Below are 27,731 nucleotides of genomic sequence, written 5' to 3'. Positions count from 1 at the left end.
AGAATGTAAAAACAGAATGGTTGATAGCTTACATGTCCTTGCCACAGAGATATTCTGAATAGCCTTATGGTAGATGCCAACAAAGGAAACAAAATTAGATATTTTATAATAAATCATTATTTCACTTATTGTCTTTCACAGTGTCAATCCTTTATTTTAAGCCTAATGATTTCTGGATACATGCGCTTGCTAAAAATCTTAATGCTTGAAGTGACAGCTTAAATTTTGCTGATTAGTTTTAAATGTTAACCATAAAATGATGAAGAAACAATTCAGAAAGACAACATCTGAAACAAGTAAAATAAACTGAGGAATAACTGGTCATTATATCTCAAATTCCCAGGAGAACTAAGAAACATTCATCAGACAGTCCTAGCTTTTTATGTAGTTATTATAAAAAGAATCATATGGTAATTTCCTGGGTTATAGTCTTTGTGAGAATTTTCTGGAGCGATTAGAAAGTAGAAAATATTCTACACTAATTTACACAAATTTCTTAAATGAAATGAGCTTCACTGTATAAAAACCTCCAGAAATCATCTCTAATTACCTACTAAGTTTGCAACTTACTCATTTTCCTTTTAGAATGTGTTTTCATTCTACCATTGACCATTGAACATTTATTTTTTTATTTTCATGTAATGAATTCAGTCTAACTGAAATGCAATACTGTGACAATATGGACAGTATTTCACCAGAGAGATTACATTCCTAAAATAATCTGAAATATTCAAATTCTTTGATAAGAATCACTCAAAACCAGGTATTTGTGCCACATACAGTGTTTGCCAACAATTACATGGAGCTAAACATGTGAAGTCATTACTTTATAATCTAAACATAACTTTTCAACATTCTAAAAGGTAAATAGTTACCTAGGGTTCATATGAAGTTCAGTAATGTATGAAAAGTCCACCTTCCAAAATGTGGATACCCCTTATTCTCCTTGTCACAAAGCAACCTGAGTGACAACAGTCTTTGAGCCTTACCATAACTTTAGCAAAATATGTATTGCTTTCTGACAGTACAAGCAAGGTCCTAATGTGACTAACAATGTACTACTACTTTAAAGGAATGTGACATAAGCCAGTAACATGATAGTAATTCAAATAAATACAAAATGTGCATGTGCAGAAGAAAGTTTAAAAAAAACATTAAAACTAAATTTCAAGGAAGTTATATGTTACACAAAACTCAGAAGTTTTGTACATGATAGGTATCAAACTGCTGTGAAATTTTCATTAGAATTACACCAAATTAAATAGCATTACTAATTTATATTTACTATGCTTACAATAACTGTGTTTATAAACTGTAGCAGTAATACCCAAATACAGGTTAATACATACACATAATTTATGATTTATGTAAAATTCTTTTATCCAACAAAATATTAAACTACCTTTGAATAATACTCTCACACAAACACAAATATTTTGAAACCAATATTAATGATTATTAAAATTTTACTCACAGTACACAAACAACACACATTCTATGAAGTATTTATTCTAGAGGAACAAGGTACATTTGAGCAATCAAGGTACTAATATTATGAATTGAGGGTTGCCATGCCAGTATTCAGCTTTGCCACACTTTATTCTACTGTTTGGCACGAACATCACTCACTGGAAAAGTGGTACAAAAATTTCTTCCTGAAGTAACAAATCTAACTAGAATCCCTTATAACAGCCAGAGCACAGGGTCATTGAACTCAACTTTGTGCGTCTTATTGTAGATTAGTCATTCTTGGTGTGTCATTTCTTATGACAAAATAGCAAGAATACACTATTCAATTTATCAGCAGTAAGGACAATTATAGCCACTGCCTTATATACACATAGCAATTGTATCCATTTGTTGTGGGATTGTTACAATGCATTTTGACTAACAAACTAAATGCATTTAAGCTTTCTTATATCCTGCTAAATATTTTATTGAAAAACAAGTAATGTTATTTCAATAAAAATTTAAAGAACTGTATGGAAATACAGTTAGTTGGCACTCCTTAGCGCCACTACAATTTTATGTCAACTTTAAAGAATATTCATAGTTCAGAGCAGAGCTATATATGATCAGTATAATATACACCGCCATTAAAAAACTACCTTGACACACATCTCATAACAATAAAATGTTAACTTGACCACAACATAAGCAGGATATAAACGACAAATCCTTCATGGGTTCACTGTTCATACCTGGACATAAAATAGCCACAAGAGTGAAGTGACTCTCTAATAGTTCTGAAAAGATATACTATGGTCTACAAAGACAAATAAGCATATTAAACATACACATCACTCTTAGTGTAACATGCAAGTAATACTGTAATGTCAATACTGCCCGTAATGCTGTAATGCCAGTTCTTACACTTACTAGTAAATGCTAGTACAATAGCACATTGTTTGCCTTTTAGCACAAAAAAAACTGCATTTGGAAATTAAATCACCAAATAAATGAAGCCTAGTTCAGAAGTATTAGTCACCAAATCTGTTTGTAGTGCATTTCCTCTTTTTTCTTAATCTTGCCTCACCAGGACAGCCATAGGTTTTAAAAGTGAGTGAGTGACATTGGTATCATGAGGCTTAAGTGCACTCTTTACCTGTCCTTCCATCAAAGAAAAATTTCTAGCAGTACCAGGAATGAAACCTGGACCCTTCATATAGCAGTCACACTGACAACTTAGCTATGGAGGTAGAATGTTTCTATTCTTTATATACACCTATTCTCAGTTTTTATCATTAAGGTGAAATGTGTTCTGTTCTTTTTATAGTTATTCACATTGTACTTTAAACAGATGTCTTATGTGACCAGACAAGAAGACCATAGGTAGCAAAACAAACACTAAGTTATATTTCAAACAATGGAAATTCCAGGTAGGTACATCAAAAATGTAGGAAAAGACAGATTGCTACTTATCATAAAGAAGACACATCAAGTTGCAGACAGGCACAATTAAAAGACTTGCGTATAGTTTTCGGCCACAGCCTTTATAATCTCAGGCCAGATGCTGGAATTGGTGGTCATGTGTGCATGATTGTGTATGTTAATGTTGTGTCTGTGTCTCTTTACTGATGAAGTCTGTGGCCGAAAGCTATTTGTGTCTTTTAATCATGCCTATCTGCAACTTTATGTGTCCTCTTTATGGTAAGTTATTATGTTTAATTATTTGTTTTAATAGAAGAATTATTCACAATCAGCTGAGGAAGGAAATGAAGAATGGAAACATTGCAGAACTGTGTCAACAAAAAAACATCTGACAAAGATGAGGACAAGATGCAACGTCTTTCATCTGATCTTTCTTTCTTATTACAAAATCTTCTTTTTAATTCATCACCATTCCCACCTTTGTTTCCTATCTTTTACATGACACTGATTTTGAAAGCATTTCTCTTGAGTGATTTGTCCAATGTAACATGGGGGATCAGTCATACTGCATAAAATCTTTAGCAAAAATGTTATTTCTATTGATTTAGGCTGTGCTGAATTCATATTCAAATACTATGTTCATCCTTAATACAACCATATTATGATGATATATACGGTGACAAATCATGAGATTGTAAGCCACAGAATATTCTCCTGTTCTACAATCTTATAATCAATAAATATAATATTTTTACATTACAAACTAGAAAAGGTACCAGTTACTTTTGTATACTATAATAACAATGTGTTAGTTTGATAAGTTATAGTTGTAAAATATTTAAACAAATTATTTACACAAGAACAGAAAACATGTTAGGAGGCCGGCCGGGGTGGCCGAGCAGTTCTAGGCACTACAGTATGGAACCACGTGACTGCTACAGTCGCCGATTCGAATCCTGCCTCGGGCATGGATGTGTGCGATCTCCTTAGGTTTGTTAGGTTTAAGTAGTTCTAAGTTCTAGGGGACTGATGACCACAGCAGTTAAGTCCCATAGTGCTCAGAGCCAATTGAACCATGTTAGAAGCTGACCTTAGGGAAGATCAGTTTGTGTTCCAGAGAAATGTGGGAACATATGATGCTGTATTGATCCTATGTCTTATCTTAAAAGATAAATACAGTAGAATGGAATGGTTAGTGCCTCAATGACAGATGAGTATTAACAAAAGTGAAAAAATTCTAATGGAAAGTAGTGGTATTAAACAAGCTGATTATGGAAGAAAAAGAGTAGGAAATGACACACAAAGTACTAGCTGATTTTAGAAAAATAACTGCTAGCCAAAGTAGAGATTATATAAGATGGAGACTGGAAAGCATTTCTGAAAGAGAGGAATTTTTCAACACACAATACAAATTTAAGCGTCAGGAAGTCTTCACTGAAAGTATTTGTCTACTGTGTAGCCTTGCATGGAAGTGAAGCATTGACAATAAACAGTTCAGGCAAGAAAAGACTAAGACATTTTTGAAATTTTCTGTTATAGAGGTTTGTTGAAAATTAGATGGGTAGATTGACTAACTAATAACAAGGTAATAAACGAAATTGTGGAGAAAAAATGTATGGCAAAAGCTCACTAAAATAGGGGATCAATTGACAGGGCTCATCCTGAGGCACCAAGAAGTCATCAATTTGGTAATGAAGGGAAGTGTACAGGGTAAAAATTGCAGAGGGAGGCCTACCATAAATACTGTCAGCAATTTGAAATGGGTGTAGGCTACAGAAAATATTCAGAGATGGAGAGGCTTGTACAGGATAGATCAGTGTAGAGAGTTGTATCAAACCATTCTTTGGACTGAAGACTAGAACACCACCAAGAACCAAACAAATACTGTATCATTTAAACACTGTCCTTTAAGTTGCTTCTTTCTCTGCCACTGAGTGTAGAGACCTAATGTATTAATTTATGAAACATTGCATTTATAGTCAAGTCAAAATGAAAAGGGATAATAAATAGATTATGCTTTGGTCTTGCTCAAATTTTTCCCCATTTCATGAAGCAGTATTTGTAGTAGTGCCACAGAACTTAATAAACCAATTTTTCAGAGCACTTTTACATGCATTGGCTATTAGTAATGATGGTAGGCATGGGTCTCCTGAATTCTGATTATCTTAACTCATTCTCTAAAGGTCTAAATATACAACAGCATAATAAAAAAAGAATAGAATATTATCATATAAAAACAAAGATGAGGTGACTTACCGAACGAAAGCGCTGGCAGGTCGATAGACACACAAACAAACACAAACATACACACAAAATTCAAGCTTTCGCAACAAACTGTTGCCTCATCAGGAAAAAGGGAAGGAGAGGGGAAGACGAAAGGAAGTGGGTTTTAAGGGAGAGGGTAAGGAGTCATTCCAATCCCGGGAGCGGAAAGACTTACCTTAGGGGGAAAAAAGGACAGGTATACACTCGCACACACGCACATATCCATCCACACATACAGACACAAGCAGACATATTTCATTATCACATACGTACCAGCAGTGTCAGAGACATATGGGAATTTCATAGGTTAACAATTGCATAAAATTGTAGTACATACAATGTGATTCTTATTATCTTCTAAAATAATATCAGTCATTTTCATTATGGAAGTGTACTCCTAGATTATATTTCATAGAGAATATCTTTGGTCTTTATTTTAGAAACAATGTACACAAATTTCAATGAGGTATGAATCCTATTAAGTATTTACATCAACAGAATCTTCAGGCAGTCTAAAATGGAAGACTAGGTGTAACATTCCACATAATTATGAATTATGGTACTTCTTATGAATGCTAAGAAAAAAGAATAGTCCACTTCAGTTACATTTGAAATACAAAAAAGTGACAGAATTGGAAATATTAAATGATACTGACAAAATACAAATGCACTAATTATCTGGTTGAAAGAGTTTTCTATAATGAACTACAGCAGCCATGTGGGCTGACGTCAAGAGAGATCTTAATTATAATTAATATTATAAAATCAATATGGTGAAATATAATGGCAGGAGTAAGTATAAAAACTTACCACATTGTTGAGGTGCTGAATCAGCAGTGCCCACACAAGCAAGACTGAAAATATTGGTAACCTTTTGGAAGACTATCTTTAGAGCTACTTAGCACAGAATAAACAATCACAAACACCTGCTTAGGGACATTGTCCTGGCTGAGACATTACCTGAGCTGCACCACACAGCCCAAGGAATCAGCCTCATGCTCTCCACCATTCACTTACTGAAGTTAAGTTTCTGAATATATCAGAATAACTATTATCATTTAATTCCTTTTATTAATCAAGCAGTAGATGTGGCTGAATAGCCTTCTGCTTATAGGTCTCAATACCTTCAGTAAATCCAACTGACACTTTTGGTGTCAAATGCAAGGGCTCTAAGTGGTTTAGGATATAACCCACTACCTGCTTTTCAGCCTCCAAGTGCAAACTGAACCCATTCTCAATAGGTATGTTCCTCAAAGCAGATTGTGAATGTCCTTCGTGTTTGGCTAACAAGGTTTGTCACAGTGTTGACAGGCAAATCTACACTCCTCACTTGCTATCAATTTATTCTTTTTCTTTTGATCTTATCCCAGAATTTTGAATCAATAATACTCCTAATCTGAAACAGTACATTCGTTTTAATTTTTGAAACACTTACCTATTGTTCCATTATATTATTATGTGACTTATTTCTCGTATTGTGCCACTATATAGCATAGCAACATTTTCGTTACTGTTTTGACTAACACTTACTTCCCCTGTCAATCTAATTTTGCTGTACATTTCAATGATGTTATTTTCTTTGTAATCATTAGCTCATACCGAAGAAATACAGAATGGTAGGGGGAAAACGAGAATGAAAATGGTGTACTTATAATAGGTGTAATTCTAATGGCATAATTGTAACAGCATTCTGAAAATACCAGTGGTGAAGATGAAGTTTGGAGGGAGTTAACTACTGTTATAGCACTGGCAAAAACTAACACTTACAAAGAAAATTACATCATTAAAATGTACAATAAATTTAAATGAGAAAAGAAGAGAAAACTAGGTTAGTCAAAGTAGCAAGGAATAGGGAACTATGTCATAAAGGAATGATATCTGACAAAATTGTGCAACACTTTTAATAAAAACCCAAAGCAAACACAGGCTTTTAAATCAGAGGTGCCACTAATTCAGAATAATGTCAATTTCAGGAGTAAAAGGAGTAACTTTTTAGCATCCAGGGCATATGGACCTAGGCACCAAGTATGTGACAAATACAAGGAATTTTGCAGTTTTATTTAAGGAACATGCCAACAAAAACAATAATGTGTTCAGTTTGCACCAGAGGCTGGAAAGCATGTAACAGTTGACATCCAAAGCAATCTAAATATCTTACATATGGTGGCAAAAAGATATTTGTTGAACCTACTGAAGGAAATGGAAACCTACAACCACAGGAATATACAGCCACACGTAATAAACAAAATTAATTTAATCATTCCAGTTATTGTGACATTCAGAAAGGTAGGTTGATTGGTTGGTTGGTTGGGGGAGGGGGTTGGGGGAATAAACAGTGAGGTCATCAGTCCAAATAGAGGTCACCTGGAGTTACTGACATCAGCCAACCGAAGTATGTAGGAGTGAGAACATTCTGGCACTGAAACCAATACTGATGCTAGAGCTGAGAAATAATTTAAAGGGAGATACAAGTATTACAGTCAGGCCAGTATGAAGATCAAAGAGCAGATGAGGGATCCCCAGGGAACATCTGTGGTGGGAGAAATGTCACTAGTACACCCACCCCCCCCAAAAAAAAAAAACACACACACACACCAACCCAATTAATGGCAAAGACAGGTATAGAGAAAAGAAGGCCTTCTAGGCATGAGATTCATAAAAGTAAAAGTGACAAGTCAGAAAGCAGGGACCTGCAGCTGGATGCTCCAGCATGCAGCAGAAACTGGGAGCCTGTAACCAATCACTTCGGCCATGGACAATATTACGAACGTGTGGTGCAGCTCTGGCAACATAACAATTAAACAGTTTTGAAGAAAACAACAACACTATCAATCTCCAAGAAGATCTTCTCTGACAGCCAATTTCCTTGTTGATGTTTAATACTTTTTAATTTATCCTATCGCAGCGTTTTTCACAGTGAAATTTAACGATTTTATGTATATAACTTTCCCCACTTTGCACTGAAATCAAAATTATTAGCCACAGAAATGGATTTCTGGAGACGGTCAGCAAGAATATCAAGACGAGAAAGAATAAGAAATGAAGTAATCAGAGACGAGATGAAATGTAAAAATTCAATTATTGATTTCATCGAGCACAAACAACTTAAATGGTATGGACACATCAGACGAATGGAACAGGAAAGGCTACCAAAATGCATAATCGACTGGGTACCAATTGGAAGAAGAAAAAGGGGACGACCACCTGATACATGGATACAGGGAGTTCAGTCAGCAATGAGGAAGAACAACATTCCTGAAGATTTATGGACAAATAGAGAAGAGTGGAGAACAATAATTAGTGACTTACTGTAATCTAGAATAGGTGCTGGAAAAAATGTACTCACATTGTAAATCCAGAATAATAATAATAACTTTCCCCACTTGCTGTAACTTGGATGAATGTTGTCATCAGAAACTCTCTACTGCATATATACAGTTTAAATATGTCAGATTAATTTAACATATAACATAGGTCATTTTCATATTCATTTCTCTATACGGTAATGATTTTACAACCATATACTTGTTTTAACCATATGATAAGGACAATTTTGTGAGCTTGCCAGCAATGCCACCTATAAGTGGCAACTACTTGTTTTTAAAACACAGACATGCTATCACATGGCACTTACTTATAGCATGGATGCAACCTATTCTTAGAAACACAAACCACACATATGTTACTTACTGGCAGATTAAAACTGTGTACCGGACCAAGACCCTAACTCAGGACATTTGCTTTTCACAAGCAAGTACTCTACTTGCCTGTGAAAGGCAAACGTCTCGAGTTCAAGTCTCGGTCCAGCACACGGTTTTAATCTGCCAAGAAGTTTCATATCAGTGCACACTCAGCTGCAGAGTAAAAATTTCGTTCTGGTAAAACATATGATGTACTGTAGTTTGTACTAATGTTCTGGTTTTCATTTAATATTTTATAAGATGGTGATGTCAGTATCTACAACTAGTTATTACCAAAATTAAATTTGCAATCTTGATGGAACATTGTAATAGAAAGTGCAAACAATGATCAGGGACTCTTATTCATGTCTTCAACTGTTACGGGTTGTATTTGTGGGAGCAGCTGAGGGGGTAAGAAAGGTGAGTGGGAGGAGAGAAAATCCACTGACATCAAAGTTTTCTGGCCACTTTCCCCCACCCGTTGCTACCCTGTCCCCATTTCATTCAGTCCATTCTCTCAGTTTCCTTTCCAGTCTATCTCCTGTCCAGTCTGCTGCTCACCGTAATTGTGTACAGCTTGCCCTGCCTGATCCACAGCAAACTTTCTATTCGGTGCACTTGCTGCTTCTCCCCCTGAGCTGCCAACCACCAATCCTACCAACCCTCCAAACCCCCTCCTCACCAGCTTTCTCCTCACCCACTCCAACAATCCCTCACACCATTTGATCTGCAGTGCCAGAACAATGTATCCACCTCAGGCTACGTAATCATGCAGGTGTATGCATGAATCTGTGTATATATGCAGTTGTGCTACATTAGTTAGCTCCAAAGATGAGAATGATGACAGTCATCTTCATCCAATGTTTAGCAACATTTTAAATACTGTTTTATGAATCTACTAATGACTCAACACCTCAATTATACAGTTCATTGTTACCTTTACTTTCTTTCGTGCCTCTCGTGATTTATATACAATCAAATTATTACAAGAGGGAGGGGGGGGGGGGGGGAGGGGGAAGTTAACCAAGGCAAGTGTGCAACTTACATTGCAGAAAAATAGTTTAGAGATTTCTAAATGACTAAATTAGTTTTAAAAAAAGCTGACTGTTCTAACATACAGCATGATAAAGATTCAGTTTTTAAAAAGCGCATATTAAGCTGAAGACCACAAAACCTTGACTGATAAGGTGTGACACACAGATGCCCATCTGGAGACATATGGAACAGCCACACAAAAACACCGCCAACCTCAGCCTCAATGAAGCTTAGAGTGCCTACCTAACTGCATACAAAACAAGCTATTTAACACCCCCTTACAGATAGTGTTCCACAAGAGGACACTGAGAGGCAAGGGACTTAAGAGAGTTGAATAAATACTTCAATGAGTCTCTACCACATCAGATTCATATGCAATCTCAAGCTATTAGATGCTTCCTTCATTGTTACCATTAAGAGAGAGAAGAGACAGAACTATGTCATGGAGACATTACAAAGCTGTGCAATAACCAAACATCTGCAAATAATACAATCAACATTAAGGCCTCAAAGAATAGACTAAATAATCACCGACAACACAAACAAATGAGAGCTTCATTAATAATAAACCATTGGGAGATTTAGCACAGGCTAATCCAGTGTCAAGTGTGATCAATAAGATAACCAGTTTTGTGAGAAGAAACTGTTACAGTGATCCAAGTGAAAGAAATGAATGTGGTTCAAAATAATGTTTCTGCTCAAGTGGTATCAGAATAAGACACCTGGCTACAAAAACACCGATACCGTATAACAAATTTTGACCGTTCATGCATTAACAGATTAGCATCTGCACAATCCTTTATTTGCACCTATCACACAAACTGCCTCATGGGAACTTTAATTCAAGTAAAGGAAGAGGAATTTCTCTACAGAAATTACAGCACCCGAGTCTCTTGGTATTCCTCTAATGATGAATCTCTCAGAAAGAATTCAGTTAGGATGACCAGATTGGTAGCAGTAATGGTGTATGCCACTGATATTTATAAGCATTTTGAAACTTTAACTGAACTGAAACACATTTTTGTTGTTACACAGTTATCTACAAAATAAGATATTTTTGTTTTAATTCTTATGAGTAGGCTACAGGAAAAATGTAATTATCCTAATTCCAAGAAAGCAAGTGCTGACAGGCATAAATAGTTCACATAAGACAAATAATGACATTTAAGTCATGCAATGTTACACAGAATTTTTGAATGATGATTCTGAATCTCTCCAAACTTAATGGAGTTTTTAAAATGAAGCACACAAAATATAGCACTCACGTTTTCTGTGGCTTACAGAATGTACATAAATGCATACAGAAAACAGACTACCTGTCGTCTTGGAATTATTTGTAATGATAGAACCATGGCAAACTATTGTTTACTATTCCTTGAAATTCCATATCACATCAAAAACATGTCATAGCAAAAACATGAAAATACATACATCAAATACCTTATGATTTTTAAGACATTTGTGACATAGTTGTAAATACGAATAATATTGAAACAAAATAAATATATCTAAGCTATTGCACTTCACACTTAAAGAAACAATTTTTTTATTGGTTTTGTCATCATTATAGAAAGAATAAGTGAACCAACTGGCTCAAGATATGTATCACATATTTTCACTTCCTACACACTCATCATAGGTATGGCTGTGTAGTATTTGTAATCTGCAGAGTATTCAATAAAATTTGCAATGCTGCAGATGTCTATGAATAGTCATATAAAACAATAATAGTTACAAAATGTAAATGTTTTCTAATAATGTGCCATTAATTTTTACAGTCTTCAAAATTCAGATCTGGAAAACTCCCCTCACCAAGTTGACAGTCTTCATGAATTTGTAAATACGAAATTTATCAATGGAGAACATGGCAACCCTCATGTGGAAGATGTTACAATTACATCATTTGAAAAAGGTTCTTTCATGTCATAAAAAAATAAGAAAGAAGTATAGAATTACAGTTTCAGTTATTTTGCTGACTCTTGATTATACGCTCACGAAGCGAACCAAACCTACCCTGTACCTGACGCAGCTGCAATCTAAGAGAATCAGACAACTGCTTCTGTAACTGCTGCACTTCTGATATTTCTCTTCTCAGATTCTCATACTCCTCCTTCACCTGGTTAACACCTCGTAGAAGTGATATCACTGAAACCTTTTGGAACAACAGAATGACTTTATACAACAGGAATTAAGTGTCTCAAATCAAAAAGCACCCACTATAACATGAGAAATTTATTTCTATACACAAAGGCACACTGACCTGTAACTTAAATTGCAACAAAATACTGACTAACAATTCAAGGCAAATAGTTGTAGGAATAATAAAAAAGAAGTTAGACATAACACATAACTTATCTAATACATAAATGATTCATCAACAAAAATATAAACAATATTATTTGTCAAGAAAATGTAAACTAGACAAAAATAGAAAAGTTGTGTTATTTTTGCTGAGGATTATCCATGTGGAACACATCTCAAAATGTAAAAACCAATGAAAACTTTTCATCTGCTAGAAAGGTTATCACAGATGTTTTCTGGAATGTAAAGGGGATTCTTCGTATTGATTATCTTGCAAAGGTAAAAACAATGTCTGGTCAACATGACAAGTCTTCTGAACCGGGTGGATTTAAAAATACCAATCTGAGTGTTGCATATGGCAAAATAAATAAATTCTCTTCGATGAGAACAATGCACATGCCACAAAGGTGTTTTTGTAATGGGAACACTGGAGAATTTGAAACATTTATTGTTAGAGCATCCAAACTATTAACCAGATTTAACACCCTTTGAATTCCACCTGACCACATACCAAAATATATCTATTGCTAGTGAATGTTTTGATGACAATGAAGTCCTACCAGGTGCAGATGCACATTTTGCTAAATTCTCAAAACTACACATCAGGGGTGGAATATAAGGGCTAGAAAAAATGGACAATGTTCACAGAGTTATTGACTATGTTAAAAACCAGTGCATTTTAACTTCCGTCAATGGATCAAAAACATTTCACCTTGCTCTTAACTATCATGAAATTCCTAAGGAATCACTGTTATGGGAACAAAATGCTCCTACCACAACTCCGCTTTGTCAACCACAGGGCAATATGGTTGAAAAATTTGGGCAATGGGAAAAAACTGTACATAAGATAGCACTGCACAATTGGTATCTTGCAACATTTTATAAAACTGAGCCACAACCCCACACAAATGTATATATCACAGAGGAAAACATTCCACGTGGGAAAAATATATCTAAAAACAAAGATGATGTGACTTACCAAACGAAAGCACTGGCACGTCGATAGACACACAAACAAACACAACCATATACACAAAATTCAAGCTTTTGCAACCAACGGTTGCTTCGTCAGGAAAGAGGGAAGGAGAAGGAAAGACGAAAGGATGTGGGTTTTAAGGCAGAGGGTAAGGAGTCATTCCAATCCCGGGAGCAGAAAGACTTACCTTAGGGGGAAAAAAGGACAGGTATACACTCGCGCCCACACACACACACACACACACACACACACACACACACACACACACACACACACATATCCATCTGCACATACACAGACAAGCAGACATTTGTAGAGGCAAAGAGTTTGGGCAGAGATGTCAGTCGAGGCGGAAGTACAGAGGCAAAGATCTTGTTGAATGACAGGTGAGGTATGAGCGGTGGCAACTTGAAATTAGCGGAGGTTGAGGCCTGGTGGGTAACGAGAAGAGAGGGTATACTGAAGGGCAAGTTCCCATCTCCGAAGTTCTGACAGGATGGTGTTAGTGGGAAGTATCCAGATAACCCGGACGGTGTAACACTGTGCCAAGATGTGCTGGCCGTGCACCAAGGCATGTTTAGCCACAGGATGATCCTCATTACCAACAAACACTGTCTGCCTGTGTCCATTCATGCAAATGGACAGTTTGTTGCTGGTCATTCCCACATAGAAAGCTTCACAGTGTAGGCAGGTCAGTTGGTAAATCACGTGGGTGGTTTCACACGTGGCTCTGCCTTTGATCGTGTGCACATTCCGGGTTACAGTACTGAAGTAGGTGGTGGTGGGAGGGTGCATGGGACAGGTTTTACACCGGCGGCGGTTACAAGGGTAGGAGCCAGAGGGTAGGGAAGGTGGTTTGGGGATTTCATAGGGATGAACCAAGAGGTTACGAAGGTTAGGTGGATGGCGGAAAGACACTCTTGGTGGAGTGGGGAGGATTCATGAAGGATGGATCTCATTTCGGGACAGGATTTGAGGAAGTCGTATCCCTGCTGGAGAGCCACATTCAGAGTCGGATCCAGTCCCGGAAAGTATCCTGTCACAAGTGGGCCACTTTTGGGGTTCTTCTGTGGGAGGTTCTGGGTTTGAGGGGATGAGGAGGTGGCTCTGGTAATTTGCTTCTGTACCAGGTCGGGAGGGTAGTTGCGGGATGCGAAAGCTGTTTTCAGGTTGTTGGTGTAATGGTTCAGGGATTCCGGACTGGAGCAGATTCATTTGCCACAAAGACCTAGGCTGTAGGGAAGGGACCGTTTGATGTGGAATGGGTGGCAGCTGTCATAATGGAGGTACTGTTGCTTGTTGGTGGGTTTGATGTGGACGGACGTGTGAAGCTGGCCATTGGGCAGATGGAGGACAACGTCAAGGGAAGTGGCATGGGATTTGGAGTAGGACCAGGTGAATCTGATGGAACCAAAGGAGTTGAGGTTGGAGAGGAAATTCTGGAGTTCTTCTTCACTCTGAGTCCAGATCATGAAGATGTCATCAATAAATCTGTACCAAACTTTGGGTTGGCAGGCCTGGGTAACCAAGAAGGCTTCCTCTAAGCGACCCACAAATAGGTTGGCGTACAAGGGGCCATCCTGGTACCCATGGCTGTTCCCTTTAATTGTTGGTATGTCTAGCCTTCGAAAGTGAAGAAGTTGTGAGTCAGGATGAAGCTGGCGAAGGTAATGAGGAAAGAGGTTTTAGGTAGGGTGGCAGGTGATCGGCGTGAAAGGAAGTGCTCCATCGCAGCGAGGCCCTGGACGTGCGGAATATTTGTGTATAAGGAAGTGGCATCAATGGTTACAAGGATGGTTACCGGTGGTAACACATTGGGTAAGGATTCCAGGCGTTCGAGAAAGTGGTTGGTGTCTTTGATGAAGGATGGGAGACTGCATGTAATGGGTTGAAGGTGTTGATCTACGTAGGCAGAGATATGTTCTGTGGGGGCTTGGTAACCAGCTACAATGGGGTGGCCGGGCTGATTGGGTTTGTGAATTTTAGGAAGAAGGTAGAAGGTAGGGGTGCTGGGTATCGGTGGGGTCAGGAGGTTGATGGAGTCAGGTGAAAGGTTTTGTAGGGGGCCTAAGGTTCTGAGGATTCCTTGAGGCTCCGCCTGGACATCAGGAATGGGATTACCTTGACAAACTTTGTATGTAGTGTTGTCAGAAATCTGACACAGTCCCTCAGCCACATACTCCAGACGATCAAGTACCACGGTCGTGGAAGCCTTGTCTGCCGGAAGAATGACGATGGATCGGTCAGCCTCCAGATCACAGATAGCCTGGGCTTCAGCAGTGATGATGTTGGAGTAGGATTAAGGTTTTTTAAGAAGGATTGAGAGGCAAGGCTGGAAGTGAGAAATACCTGGAAGGTTTGGAGAGGGTGATTTTGAGGAAGAGGAGGTGGGTCCCGCTGTGATGGAGGACGGAACTGTTCCAGGCAGGGTTCAATTTGGATAGTGTCTTGGGGAGTTGGATCATTAGGAATATCACTTTGCCACAAAGAAAAATGATCCTAATCCTACTCCAAACTTTACAGAAGCTCTCGCAGGAGAGCTTCGGTAAAGTTTGGAAGGTAGGAGACAAGGTACTGGCAGAAGTAAAGCTGTGAGTACCGGGCGTGAGTCGTGCTTCGGTAGCTCTGTTGGTAGAGCACTTACCCGTGAAAGGCAAAGGTCCCGAGTCCGAGTCTCAGTCGGGCACACAGTTTTAATCCGCCAGGAAGTTTCGAATCTCCTCCAGTCCGGAATCCCTGAACCATTACACCAACAACCTGAAAACAGCTTTCACATCCCGCAACTACCCTCCCGACCTGGTACAGAAGCAAATTACCAGAGCCACCTCCTCATCCCCTCAAACCCAGAACTTCCCACAGAAGAACCCCAAAAGTGGCCCACTTGTGACAGGATACTTTCCGGGACTGGATCCGACTCTGAATGTGGCTCTCCAGCAGGGATACGACTTCCTCAAATCCTGCCCTGAAATGAGGTCCATCCTTCATGAAATCCTCCCCACTCCACCAAGAGTGTCTATCCGCCAACCACCTAACCTTCGTAACCTCTTGGTTCATCCTTATGAAATCCCCAAACCACCTTCCCTACCCTCTGGCTCCTACCCTTGTAACAGCCGCCGGTGTAAAACCTGTCCCTTGCACCCTCCCACCACCACCTACTTCACTACTGTAACCCGGAAGGTGTACACGATCAAAGGCAGAGCCACATGTGAAAGCACCCACATGATTTACCAACTGACCTGCCTACACTGTGAAGCTTTCTATGTGGGAATGACCAGCAACAAACTGTCCATTTGCATGAATGGACACAGGCAGATAATGTTAGTTGGTAATGAGGATCACCCTGTGGCTAAACATGCCTTGGTGCATGGCCAGCACATCTTGGCACAGTGTTACACCATCCGGGTTATCTGGATACTTCCCACTCAACCTGTCAGAACTCCGGAGATGGGAACTTGCCCTTCAGTACATCCTCTCTTCTCGTTACCCACCAGGCCTCAACCTCCGCTAATTTCAAGTTGCCGCCGCTCATACCTCACCTGTCATTCAACAAGATCTTTGCCTCTGTACTTCCGCCTCGACTTACATCTCTGCCCAAACTCTTTGCCTTTACAAATGTCTGCTTGTGTCTGTATGTGCAGATGGATATGTGTGTGTGTGTATGCGCGAGTGTATACCTGTCCTTTTTTCCCCCTAAGGTAAGTATTTTCGCTCCCGGGATTGGAATGACTCCTTACCCTCTCCCTTAAAACCCACATCCTTTCGTCTTTCCCTCTCCTTCCCTCTTTCCGGACGAAGCAACCGTTGGTTGCGAAAGCTTGAATTTTGTGTGTATGTTTGTGTGTCTATCGACGTGCCAGCACTTTCGTTTGGTAAGTCACATCATTGTTGTTTTTATATATCACAAATGAGGTAAATACATATCACTCACACAAGATAGATAATTACCGAATGTAATTAAAACTTTCAACATATGTTCTATCCATTTTTTAGAAAAATGAATAATTCCAAATGCAAATAACATTATAATCAATTTCTTGTAAAATTATTACAAATTTTATAGCTATTATGTCACACTTCTGGTACAGCTAGCAGCATTATTGAATGCAGATTGTAAAGCTTAGTATGAGTCCACAGTGTCCTCCGTAATCACAGAAATTTTTCCACTGTGTCAACTATGCTCACAAACACTAGGATTCTCACTTCAACTGTACCAGCTGGTATGTTTACATGCAACATTATTAAGCTAGATCACACTTGTGTTTGCTGCAGAAGCAGGTTTCTCTTATTTATAACATTTTCTGTCAGTGTAATGTGCTCCTCAAGCTATAGCAGGCAATAAACACTTTTTCACGATAAACTTGTATAGTATGATTATGCCAGTTCATGCAAAGGAGGCTTTAAAGGGCAGGGCACTACCATGAGTTGGAGCAAATATTTTAAAAGTATGAGGAAATACTTATTTTTCTTAAAACTGAGAGAAATGGCACTGTCATTAACACAATGGATTTGCATTTAAGAAGAGTGATAAGAGCCTGGGCTAAGCATCAATAAATTTTCTATCATACCTAAATCTGCTGAAAAAGACTATGGAAGACTTACATCAACATCTTTGCTCACTCAAAACTTGTGTGCAATTATATTATTGTCAACATGATGTGAAACTATAATCTTCCTTAGAACTGTACTTACTTCCATTTAGATGAAATCAGATTTAATTCTATGGTGAATTCAGCTTGCAAGCACATATTGAGTTCTGTTGGTAGTGAGCTTTCTACACTTCCATGAGCAATCTCACTGGTTACTCAGGCACAATCTTCAAGTGAGCAAAATTTTCTTATCCTCTCATGATCAAGAGCTTGGTAGTAGTCCTCATGGTGAAAGAAGAGTCCTTACAGATTAAGTGGGCTTGGCATCACTGTTTCACATGCCTGCCATTACCACTCACAAAATGTGATTTTGTTTTTCTTTCTATAACAAGTCAGTTTTGGCACAGCTTTACAGGCACTTATGTCAGTCACCTGGCATCAATACTGCCAGCATCTTTTTGCACTTGGCAGCTGGAAGCTGGCAACAAAGTTGTCAGTGTCAAGGATCTTATTTTGCCATATGGAGTTATAGACTCAGCTAATAAGGCCTTGTTGGTGCCAGATACACACCTGACTACATCATTGTTACATATACTAATGAAACTGGTAGGTGAATAACACTCACCTTAGAGACAGTTCGAATTACATTTCAGCGATCACCATGCAGGAAAAAGCATTTGACAATACATAAACTTTGCATTAGCATTTAGGGATGCACACAGATGATACTCATCAATAACAATGATTGCCTGTATACCCATCCTGTATTCCAGTCATTTCACTTTTATGAGCAATTTCACATGTGTGGGGACAAACATCATATACTGGCAGATGTACCGCCAGCTTCTAATGTCAGTATTAACAACTCAAAAGCTAAAGAGTCAATGGCTCTGGCTTACAATGTCTTCTCAACTCAAGCGTAACATCTAAACCAAGGCACTAGTCATATGGTGCGATTAACTTTCGTGTTTGTGTGTTACTTGGGATTGTAACCAGTAAGTGGCAACCATCTCCACCTGTCCATTACTGTGAAAATGTGCAGTGCAATGGTCAGCAGTTATTTGAGTAGCAGGGAAGATAGAATTTGGGGGGGGGGGGGGCGGGGGGGGGGGAGTGTGGACTGTAGGATGGAAATAACATCTCCCAACACAAAAGTGACACAAAATGTGTTGAGTGACCCCAGTTCTTAATTTCTACCCAATTTATGCAGTATTTGAAGATTTGCACCCCAGAACATTGTGCACATCAGTTTCTGCATCTTACAAACAGTGTCAATCCACAAAAAAGGTCATTGACAGGTGAACACATTTTCTGCAGTTGTCCTGGAAAGTGTCCAAATATTAATCCTCTTGGTTACATGTATTTTCTTTCCTGTGAATTCAATAGCTCTTGTAGTGATTAAGTGCAGGCACTGATGCCAATCCCAGTTGGCAGGCTTCTACGACATAAAAAAGTTGATACCATTATATGAAATTTCTCAGGGTGTTTCACAATCCATGTTAAACACTTATAGAGGTTTTAGAATGGACTTGATAGATCGAGTTTTACATAGGAACCCATGTCCGGAAATGTCACCCAACTACGCTACAGAGCGTCTAATTTATAGGTGCCTGTAAATCACTGTATAGACAGGGTGATCCCATGATGGGGATATAAATTTTCAAGGATGATGGAAAAAGGTTAATGTAAGAATCTGAGGTAAGGGTCTCTGGTTTTGAAATGAACAAGTTGAAAGTTACAAGTGGAAATCATTCTGATACCTCTGACAGTAGAATACATGTACCAGTACTGTTGTTGCTAACATTGCAGGGTAGGCAACATTCCGAGGTGGTAGCGTGGACTAAAACAAGGAAAAAGGTCCAGTAAACATGGGCTCTAAAATGCATAGCTTAATGGCTATGAGCACTTGCTCAATAGACGAGATGTGCTTCACACTAATGAAGATGAACAAGTGCTCATAACTACGCAGGTATGCATTTTAGAGCCCATGTTTACTAGACCTTTTTTCTTGTTTTGGTCCATGCTACCACCTCAGAATGTTGCCTACCCTACAATTGTAGCAACAACAGCACCCATACAAGCATTCCACTGTAAGAGGTATCAGAATGATTTTCGCTTATAACTTTCAACTCTTTCGCTTCTGATCCAGGGACCCTTACCTCAGAATGATACATTTATCCATCTCCATCATCCTTGAAAGTTTGTAACATCACCACACAATCACTCTGCATATACATACATTGACAGGTGTCGGCATCTACAACTTCAACACTCTGAAGTGTCATTACACAATGCTACTGGATATGGGCTCGTATGTAAAACTTGATCCATTAAGTCCCCTCTAAAGCCTCTAGATGTGTCTCACGTGAATTGTGAAACACACTGCATGTTGAAAAGTATCTCAATGATCGCTTATCCCTTCCTATACATGTTACCAAATAAATGTTTGCTTTCTAGTAACAGCTCTATGGAACTTATTTTCCAGTTAAACCCCATATTCAGGCAGAAGGAAGGAAGCTGCGAAAATAACTGAATCACTGACAAGCATATACATTGAGAAAGTAATGAAGTGGGGGGAAACTGTTAGGAATCGTAATTGTTAGGGAAATGGGTGTCAGTGTTGTTGCTTGCTGGTGGCATTTTAATTCTTCATAAAATTAAAGAAAATCTGCAAATATTAAACAGAATGTAGGAACAACTCAATGAAGAGTATTGTGACAAACATGGAAGAAATGTGTAAGCAACATAAATTTTTTGAAATATCATCATCTTAAATACTGAACATAGGAAAAACAAGCAGCATCAGTGAAGAAGTTCTGCTGTTAGGTAAGCAGAGTAACAGAAACAAATAAAAGCAAGATTGAGGAATGAAGTATCTTTGACAATTGATTTTTCCCTGTTGAAAATCATAAATGGTGATTAAACATTAGAATGTGACACAGATTGTGGAACAAAGATCTATTACATAGAATAGAAAATTAAGAACATCTTACCAGAGGAATGAACATTCTACAAACCTTGTCAAATACCAAGAAAGTGCACAATCACAGAGTAATAAGGAAATTTAATGCTCATGAACCACAGATAAAAATAAAAACTGAAATCTGTCATTTTGATTACAGTGACTGTTCAACTAATTTTAGTACATTTCATGAATTGGGAGATTTAATTTTAGCAATTTATATGTCCAAGGATCATATAACAGAATATGGATATGCCAGCTTAATACAAGTTACACATCAGTCACCTACACACACACACACACACACACACACACACACACACACACACACATATATATATATATATATATATATATAATGGAAGGAAACATTCCACGTGGGAAAAATTATATATAAATACAAAGATGAGGTGACTTACCGAACAAAAACGCTGGCAGGTCGATAGACCACAAACAAACACAAACATACACACAAAATTCAAGCTTTCGCAACAAATTGTTGCCTCATCAGGAAAGAGGGAAGGAGAGGGGAAGACGAAAGGAAGTGGGTTTTAAAGGAGAGGGTAAGGAGTCATTCCAATCCCGGGAGCGGAAAGACTTACCTTAGGGGGAAAAAAGGACAGGTATACACTCGCACACACGCACATATCCATCCACACATACAGACACAAGCAGACATATTTCTTGTGTCTGTATGTGTGGATGGATATGTGCGTGTGTGCGAGTGTATACCTGTCCTTTTTTCCCCCTAAGGTAAGTCTTTCCGCTCCCGGGATTGGAATGACTCCTTACCCTCTCCTTTAAAACCCACTTCCTTTCGTCTTCCCCTCTCCTTCCCTCTTTCCTGATGAGGCAACAATTTGTTGCGAAAGCTTGAATTTTGTGTGTATGTTTGTGTTTGTTTGTGGTCTATCGACCTGCCAGCGTTTTTGTTCGGTAAGTCACCTCATCTTTGTATTTATATATATATATATATATATATATATATATATATATATATATATACGTAAATATCTAATGAGGAGAACAGAACAGAACAGAATGTTTGGTTGGCAATGGTCTAGTTTAAGGAACCATACTGGCATTTGCCTTATGCGATTTAGGTAAACCTGATTCAGAATGACCAGCCAGAGCATGACCCTCCTTCCTTCCTTCTTTCTTTCCTAACCTGAGGCCAATGCCTTAACAAATGCACTACCGTACCCTATTGGCTATACCTAATGGTCAGTTCTCTTACATCTGTACATATTTGATACAAGTTAGCTTAGTAAAACAGAAAATAATTATGTATTGTTCCTTTAGTCTTGATTGATGTAATATAAAAAAAAGTTTGAAGAAAAAAACTGGAGGTAATATAAAGGCATAAGGTCTTTTTTTTATTATTATTATTATTTTACTCTCACATGCCCAGTAGCAATCTGCAGAATACGAAATACATACCAACAATTTATGCATCTGTGTGAGAAAACATATAGCCTTGCCCTTGAAAACCCTAAAATATGTGCACTGAATTATGAATCAGCAACAAGTAGTTTTCCTCTATTATTAGTATCCCCTCCCACTCCTCTACACAGGCATTGCAATCTGAGCCAGTATGTCACTTTCTTCTTATATTTCCTCACAGGATATCAATGCAATTTTGCACCCACATTTTGTACAACGTAAATAACAGTGTAGCACAAGATGGAAGTTCCATGTCAATAGAATCAGTCAATGCAATTTATCACCACTTCTACTGACAGTTGTAGAATTAGAAACAAAATTTCAACATACAGTTCAACATACTCAACAAAATCACTGGGTTCACATTCGAGTTGCATTTTCCATGTTTTATGTATACAATACACCATAATATTATTCAGAGGTTTCTGTGTTATCTAATATAGGCTTTCTGCATTTATCTAGCAGTTTTTGTGTTTATAAGATAAAGGGAAATTAACTCAGTATTAGTCTAAACTACAGATCAAACCATTTACCACAATCTTTAATCCTCAGTCACATTAGTTGGCTTCACTGACTAACAACCAAATTGTCACCTTCCAACCTTACCCAGACCTCAGGCTATGCTACCGATATTTTTGCTCTTTGGTAATGTACTATTCACAAATGTTATGCGAGACAATGAAACATGTCAAAACAACCATTTCCAAATGAAACACTCTAGACTCCCCTCATTGCATCCATTTAATAGCAGAATCTTTAGAACCTGTGAAATACAAGATACGCTAAACAACAAAGTGCAAAACAACGAAGTGCAAAAGCCGTCTTCTAGATAAGCCCAAAATTCATTTATTTACTTGAATAGGCTATTAGTGTCAAATTTTCATGTGTTCTTGCATGATATTTATTAGTAAATGGTGTATCCCACAGTCTGGAATGTATTAAGGACTACAAATCATTTCGTGCCTCATTCTTCGTTTGCCTGCAACACTCTTTTACCTGCAGACTCTGGCGCACATGAAATTCAAGAGTGTCTTGTCTGCTTTCTCCAATTTTATTCTCTAAAGTGGGCTTGCTGAATATAAGTCAGCAGCAACTTCCATGAAATATGCCAAAGTTTCATTACTACAAACCTCCCATTATTGTGAACGCTTATAATCGACCAAAAATCAGTCCAGATAATAGGTGCTAGTAGCCCACTAATTCGTAGGAGAAAATAAATCAGAATTACTCTCCCTGCAAGAGCTAGAGATTTACTGTCCAGTAGCAGGAATTACAAGAGCATCACTTTCAAAAAACATGCTTCTTTTAAGTATTGTGGTACAGACACAAATGATCAGAAGCAGTGGTTTTAATTTTAAAATGAAATCTAAATTACAGATCTCTCTACATCAGGAGCGCAATTGCCGCACCTATGTCCGACTACTTGGCCTTTGGCATTGGGGCAACCACGAGTTACGGTACCGGTAATACTTTGCACCCCAAGTGTGACAATGCACAAAATGAGAAAAATGCCTCCCAAAAGCCGTAACCCACAGAGTGGAAGAAATGGAAGAACGTTAGAAGAGCACTTTACACTGCAGGCGTATTCTAATAGCGCAAATTAAAATTCATGAGAAATAAGACAGCTAGCGAAAATGGCACTCTGGGCCTACCTCAGTGCCGTCCAAATGAAACAACTCTTTCTCGCATTTCTCAAGCTTCCATGCAATCAGGTCCAGCTTTGTGTCAGCTTTTTGGACCTGCAGGCAATTAAAAAGAGGGAAAACATAAACGAAACTATGGTCAATGACGTGCATTAAATTCACGACTTAACTTGCTTTCAATAATTTATTTTGAAGTAGGGATGTGTAAAGAGGAGGAAATAAAACAAACAGGCTCCGCTTTTCAGCCCACACCTAAATTAAAAAGAAACGGACGGTAAAAAATAACAGAACGGAAAGCAACAACAGGGCAACACAGAATGCCGCAGACTCACTGTGACTTCTAGTTGATCCGCTGTCTTCTCCATAACTATGTCACGTTTACTTTTGTTTTACAGCAGGAGTGTTGCGTCTTACTACGCTCTCCCCAGATATGCGTCAAATTTTTTGTTACTTATTTGTACATTTGAAGAGCGGGCGATCGCTCCAGCCGACCGCCCCTGCAGAAATCAATTTAGTTAGAGCCAACCGCCCGTAGTCATCGACTCTCTGCGATAACTTGCCCTCGAAACTGCGAGCTATCGCGAAAAACGCATTATCGATTAAAGGCAGCGCACCAGGCGGCCGAGGCTGCAAACAAAAGGGGCGCGTGACCTTTGACCTATGTCAATCTTTCGCTGCGCAATGTACAGAACATAAGGGTAGTTTTTTTACTGAAAGAAAATGTTTCCGACTTTTCCGTTGGTTCCACTATCAATATCTCCATACAACCTAATAGGACTGCTCTACATCACATATTTACTGCACACCCTGTAAATAACATTTATTTTATTTATTTATCCATCCGTTGAGAATAAACACTGTATGAACATCGTCAAAACCCACACACGGATCATAAACAAATAAGTATATGCAGACATTATTTTTTGTTACAAATTTGTTTGTATATGTTGCTACCCAGTTCGCTGTATTCAAATTTATCTCTGTTGTGGTGTAAAGTCCCTTCGCAACAGTGAGGTGTAAGGTAGGAACCTATAATGACAGTTGATTCTGCACAACTAGTCTATTAGCAGCCGAAACGGGGGACCGCAAAAGTTAGATGACAAGGCGACAAGTCAACCGAATTCTCCACCGGAAACAAGTCTGGTGTGTCATACACGGCATCAGTGACAGTACGTGTGCCATATGATAGGATTCTCTTATCGACGCAGCCAATGTTTTTAACGTTTTTGAAGCTCCGTCCCGTTTTGGAAGTTTCGACTCTTGAATTCCTTTGTTGTAACATTGTTCACGATCGTTTATTTGTTGTTTTCATTTCTGTGAGACGTCTATGTGGCATCTCACCTGCTCTCGCTGTTCATCACATTTACTTATCGACGGTACGTATTCTTACGTGACTCATATTCTATAACCAATGTATAGTATGACAAATGTCAAGACTACAGAAAGAGAACAAAAGTTTCAATGACCAGACGGACAGTTCATAATGTTGTGAAAAAAATAAAAAATGGCACGAGGCACTTTTTAACACGTATATATATATATATATATATATATGGTAACCGGCCATTTGACCTTCTTCTTCTGTGTGAATGCACAAACAGTGCCCGAACTCTTACGGGAATCGGCAAAAGCCGCGAGTAATGAGTATAACGGGCAGGGGCACTATGAATATACTGCGGACCAATAAGTTGAGAATGTGGGTCTCACGGGAGGTGTGCCAGAGATAAGTCCCTGCAGTCACACTATCCTCTGCGTCCTCGGTGGCTCAGCTGGACAGCCGGCACGGTAACTCAGCGTATTCGGTCAGCGGGCTGCTCTCTCTCTGTAATAATAAAAAAACTGAGTAAAGGAATCAACGATCAACTTTAACGGATGTCTTGTGACGTCCGCCAAGACAAAATGCAACGAACAATACCGAACAAGAAAAAAAGTATGGATAGAGCGTCTGGCATGTAAGCAGGAGATCCTGGGTTCGAGTCCCGGCCGGGGCACACAATTTAAACTGTCCACGTTGACTTATATCAACGACTGTATGCAGCTAGAGTTATTCTTTTCATTGTGCTTTTTAACACGGGTCGACTGTGCCAGAGTGCAACGCCATGACCAGTTAACGAATACACCGCTACGGTTCAGCTTCTCTCAATATTGCACTTCTTACAAGGGAACCTCCCCATCGCTCCCCCCTCAGATTCAGTTATAAGTTGGCACAGTGGATAGGCCTTGAAAAACTGAACACAGATCAATCGAGAAAACAGGAAGAAGTTGTATGGAACTATGAAAAAAATAAGCAAAATATGCAAACTGAGTAGTCCATGCGCATGATAGGCAACATCAAGGATAGCGTGAGCTCAGGAGCGCAGTGGTCCCGTGGTTAACGTGAGCAGCTGTGGAACGAGAGATCCTTGATTCATGTCTTCCCTCGAGTGAAAAGTTTACTTTCTTTATTTTCGCAAAGTTATGATCTGCCCGTTCGTTCATTGACGTCTCTGTAATAAGTTTAGTGTCTGTATTTTGTGACCGCACCGCAAAACCGAGCGATTAGTAGACGAAAGGACGTGCCTCTCCAATGGGAACCGAAAACATTTGATCGCAAGGTCATAGGTCAAGCGATTCCTCCACAGGAAAACACATCTGATATATTCTATTCGACACTGGTGACGCCACGTGCGTCACATGACAGGAATATGTTGTCGACCCACCTAACTTGTACACTTGGCGAATGGGTAAAAAGATTTTTCTACCTTGCCCGATTTAGGTTTTCTTGTGTATGTGATAAACACTCTGAAAAAAGTTATGAAAAAATAAGAGTTTGTCACATAAACTGCAACAAATGAATGCAACAGTTTCGCAGTCGCACAGTTTTCCCTGTGCTCTGTCAAAACATACGTTTTTAACGTTTTCAAATTTTTCCGTGTGTAGACTGTCAAATCCTGCATATGTCCAAGCAAATCTGAACATGTCCTGGAATTTCGGAGAGCGCAGTTGATTATGTGTGAGTGCCTGAACTTTGACAAATGTCTGAAAACAAAAAATTAAACTTTTCACTCGAGAGAAGACTTGAATCAAGGACCTCTCGTTCCGCAGCTGCTCACGCTAACCACGGGACCACGGCACTCCTGAGCTCACATTGTCCTTGATGTTACCTATCTTGCGCATGGGCTACTCAGTTTGTATATTTTGCTTATTTTTTTCATAGTTCCACACAACTTCTCCCTGTTTTCTCAATTTATCTGTGTTCAGTTTTTCAAGGCCTATCCACTGTGCCAACTTATAACTAAATCTGAGGGGGGTGCGATGGGTAGGTTCCCTTGTTAGCTTGAACCATTCACTCTTTTTATTTTTTATTTTTTTTATAGTTCAGTACACCTTGTTTTTATGCTTGACCTGTGTTCAGTTTTTGACGGGTTATCGACTGGGCCATCTTACCATTGACTCTGAGGGTGTTGCGATGGGCAGTTACCCTTGTAATGTCTCGCGAGGTATTTAAAGGTTTGCTTGTCGACTGCGTTCCAGAAGAGGTTTTTCAGCGTTACAGTCACCAGCAAGGTAGAAAGCATCTGACCGTACTAGTACTTTTTGGCATTCTTTGCTCAGGTTTGCAGTCCCAAGTTCATCATCAGGACTGTCTCATGGCATGCACTAAATACCTACAAACTCCACAAAATATTGTAAAGCATTCCCTAGGCTCTCTAAAAAAGCCACACTCCCACGTATCCCATCCTGACACTTCATCAAATACAATCACTTTGCATCCTGCCTGGAAGACACTTTCACCACCCTACATGATTTCAACTCTGATGGGCTCCCATACGTATGAATGTATAGAAATAAGCTATCTCACCTCTTGCACTATACTTCCAGCACTTACGCACATTCTACTAACAGGACCAAACACTAATAATCACTGAAGACATGACAAAAACACTTGCTAAAAAGCAAAAACCAGCTCTCGGTCATGCTGAAATTACC

At 38.8% G+C, this 27,731-nt stretch overlaps 1 protein-coding gene across 1 annotated transcript; it reads right to left on the bottom strand.

Moving 5' to 3' along the window:
- Window positions 1-9,910: 9,910 nt before the first annotated feature.
- LOC124711585 lies at window positions 9,911-24,246 on the bottom strand. The gene is made up of 3 exons (XM_047241733.1): window positions 24,095-24,246; window positions 23,772-23,858; window positions 9,911-12,003 (listed from the first exon to the last, which is right to left on the bottom strand). The coding sequence occupies exons 1-3, from the start codon at window positions 24,125-24,127 to the stop codon at window positions 11,812-11,814; spliced, it is 312 nt and encodes a 103-aa protein (XP_047097689.1). The 5' UTR covers window positions 24,128-24,246; the 3' UTR covers window positions 9,911-11,811.
- Window positions 24,247-27,731: the final 3,485 nt, after the last annotated feature.

Source organism: Schistocerca piceifrons, chromosome 8 (assembly GCF_021461385.2).
Source record: "Schistocerca piceifrons isolate TAMUIC-IGC-003096 chromosome 8, iqSchPice1.1, whole genome shotgun sequence".
NCBI lineage: Eukaryota > Metazoa > Arthropoda > Insecta > Orthoptera > Acrididae > Schistocerca > Schistocerca piceifrons.
This window is presented reverse-complemented; position numbering and strand designations above follow the sequence as displayed.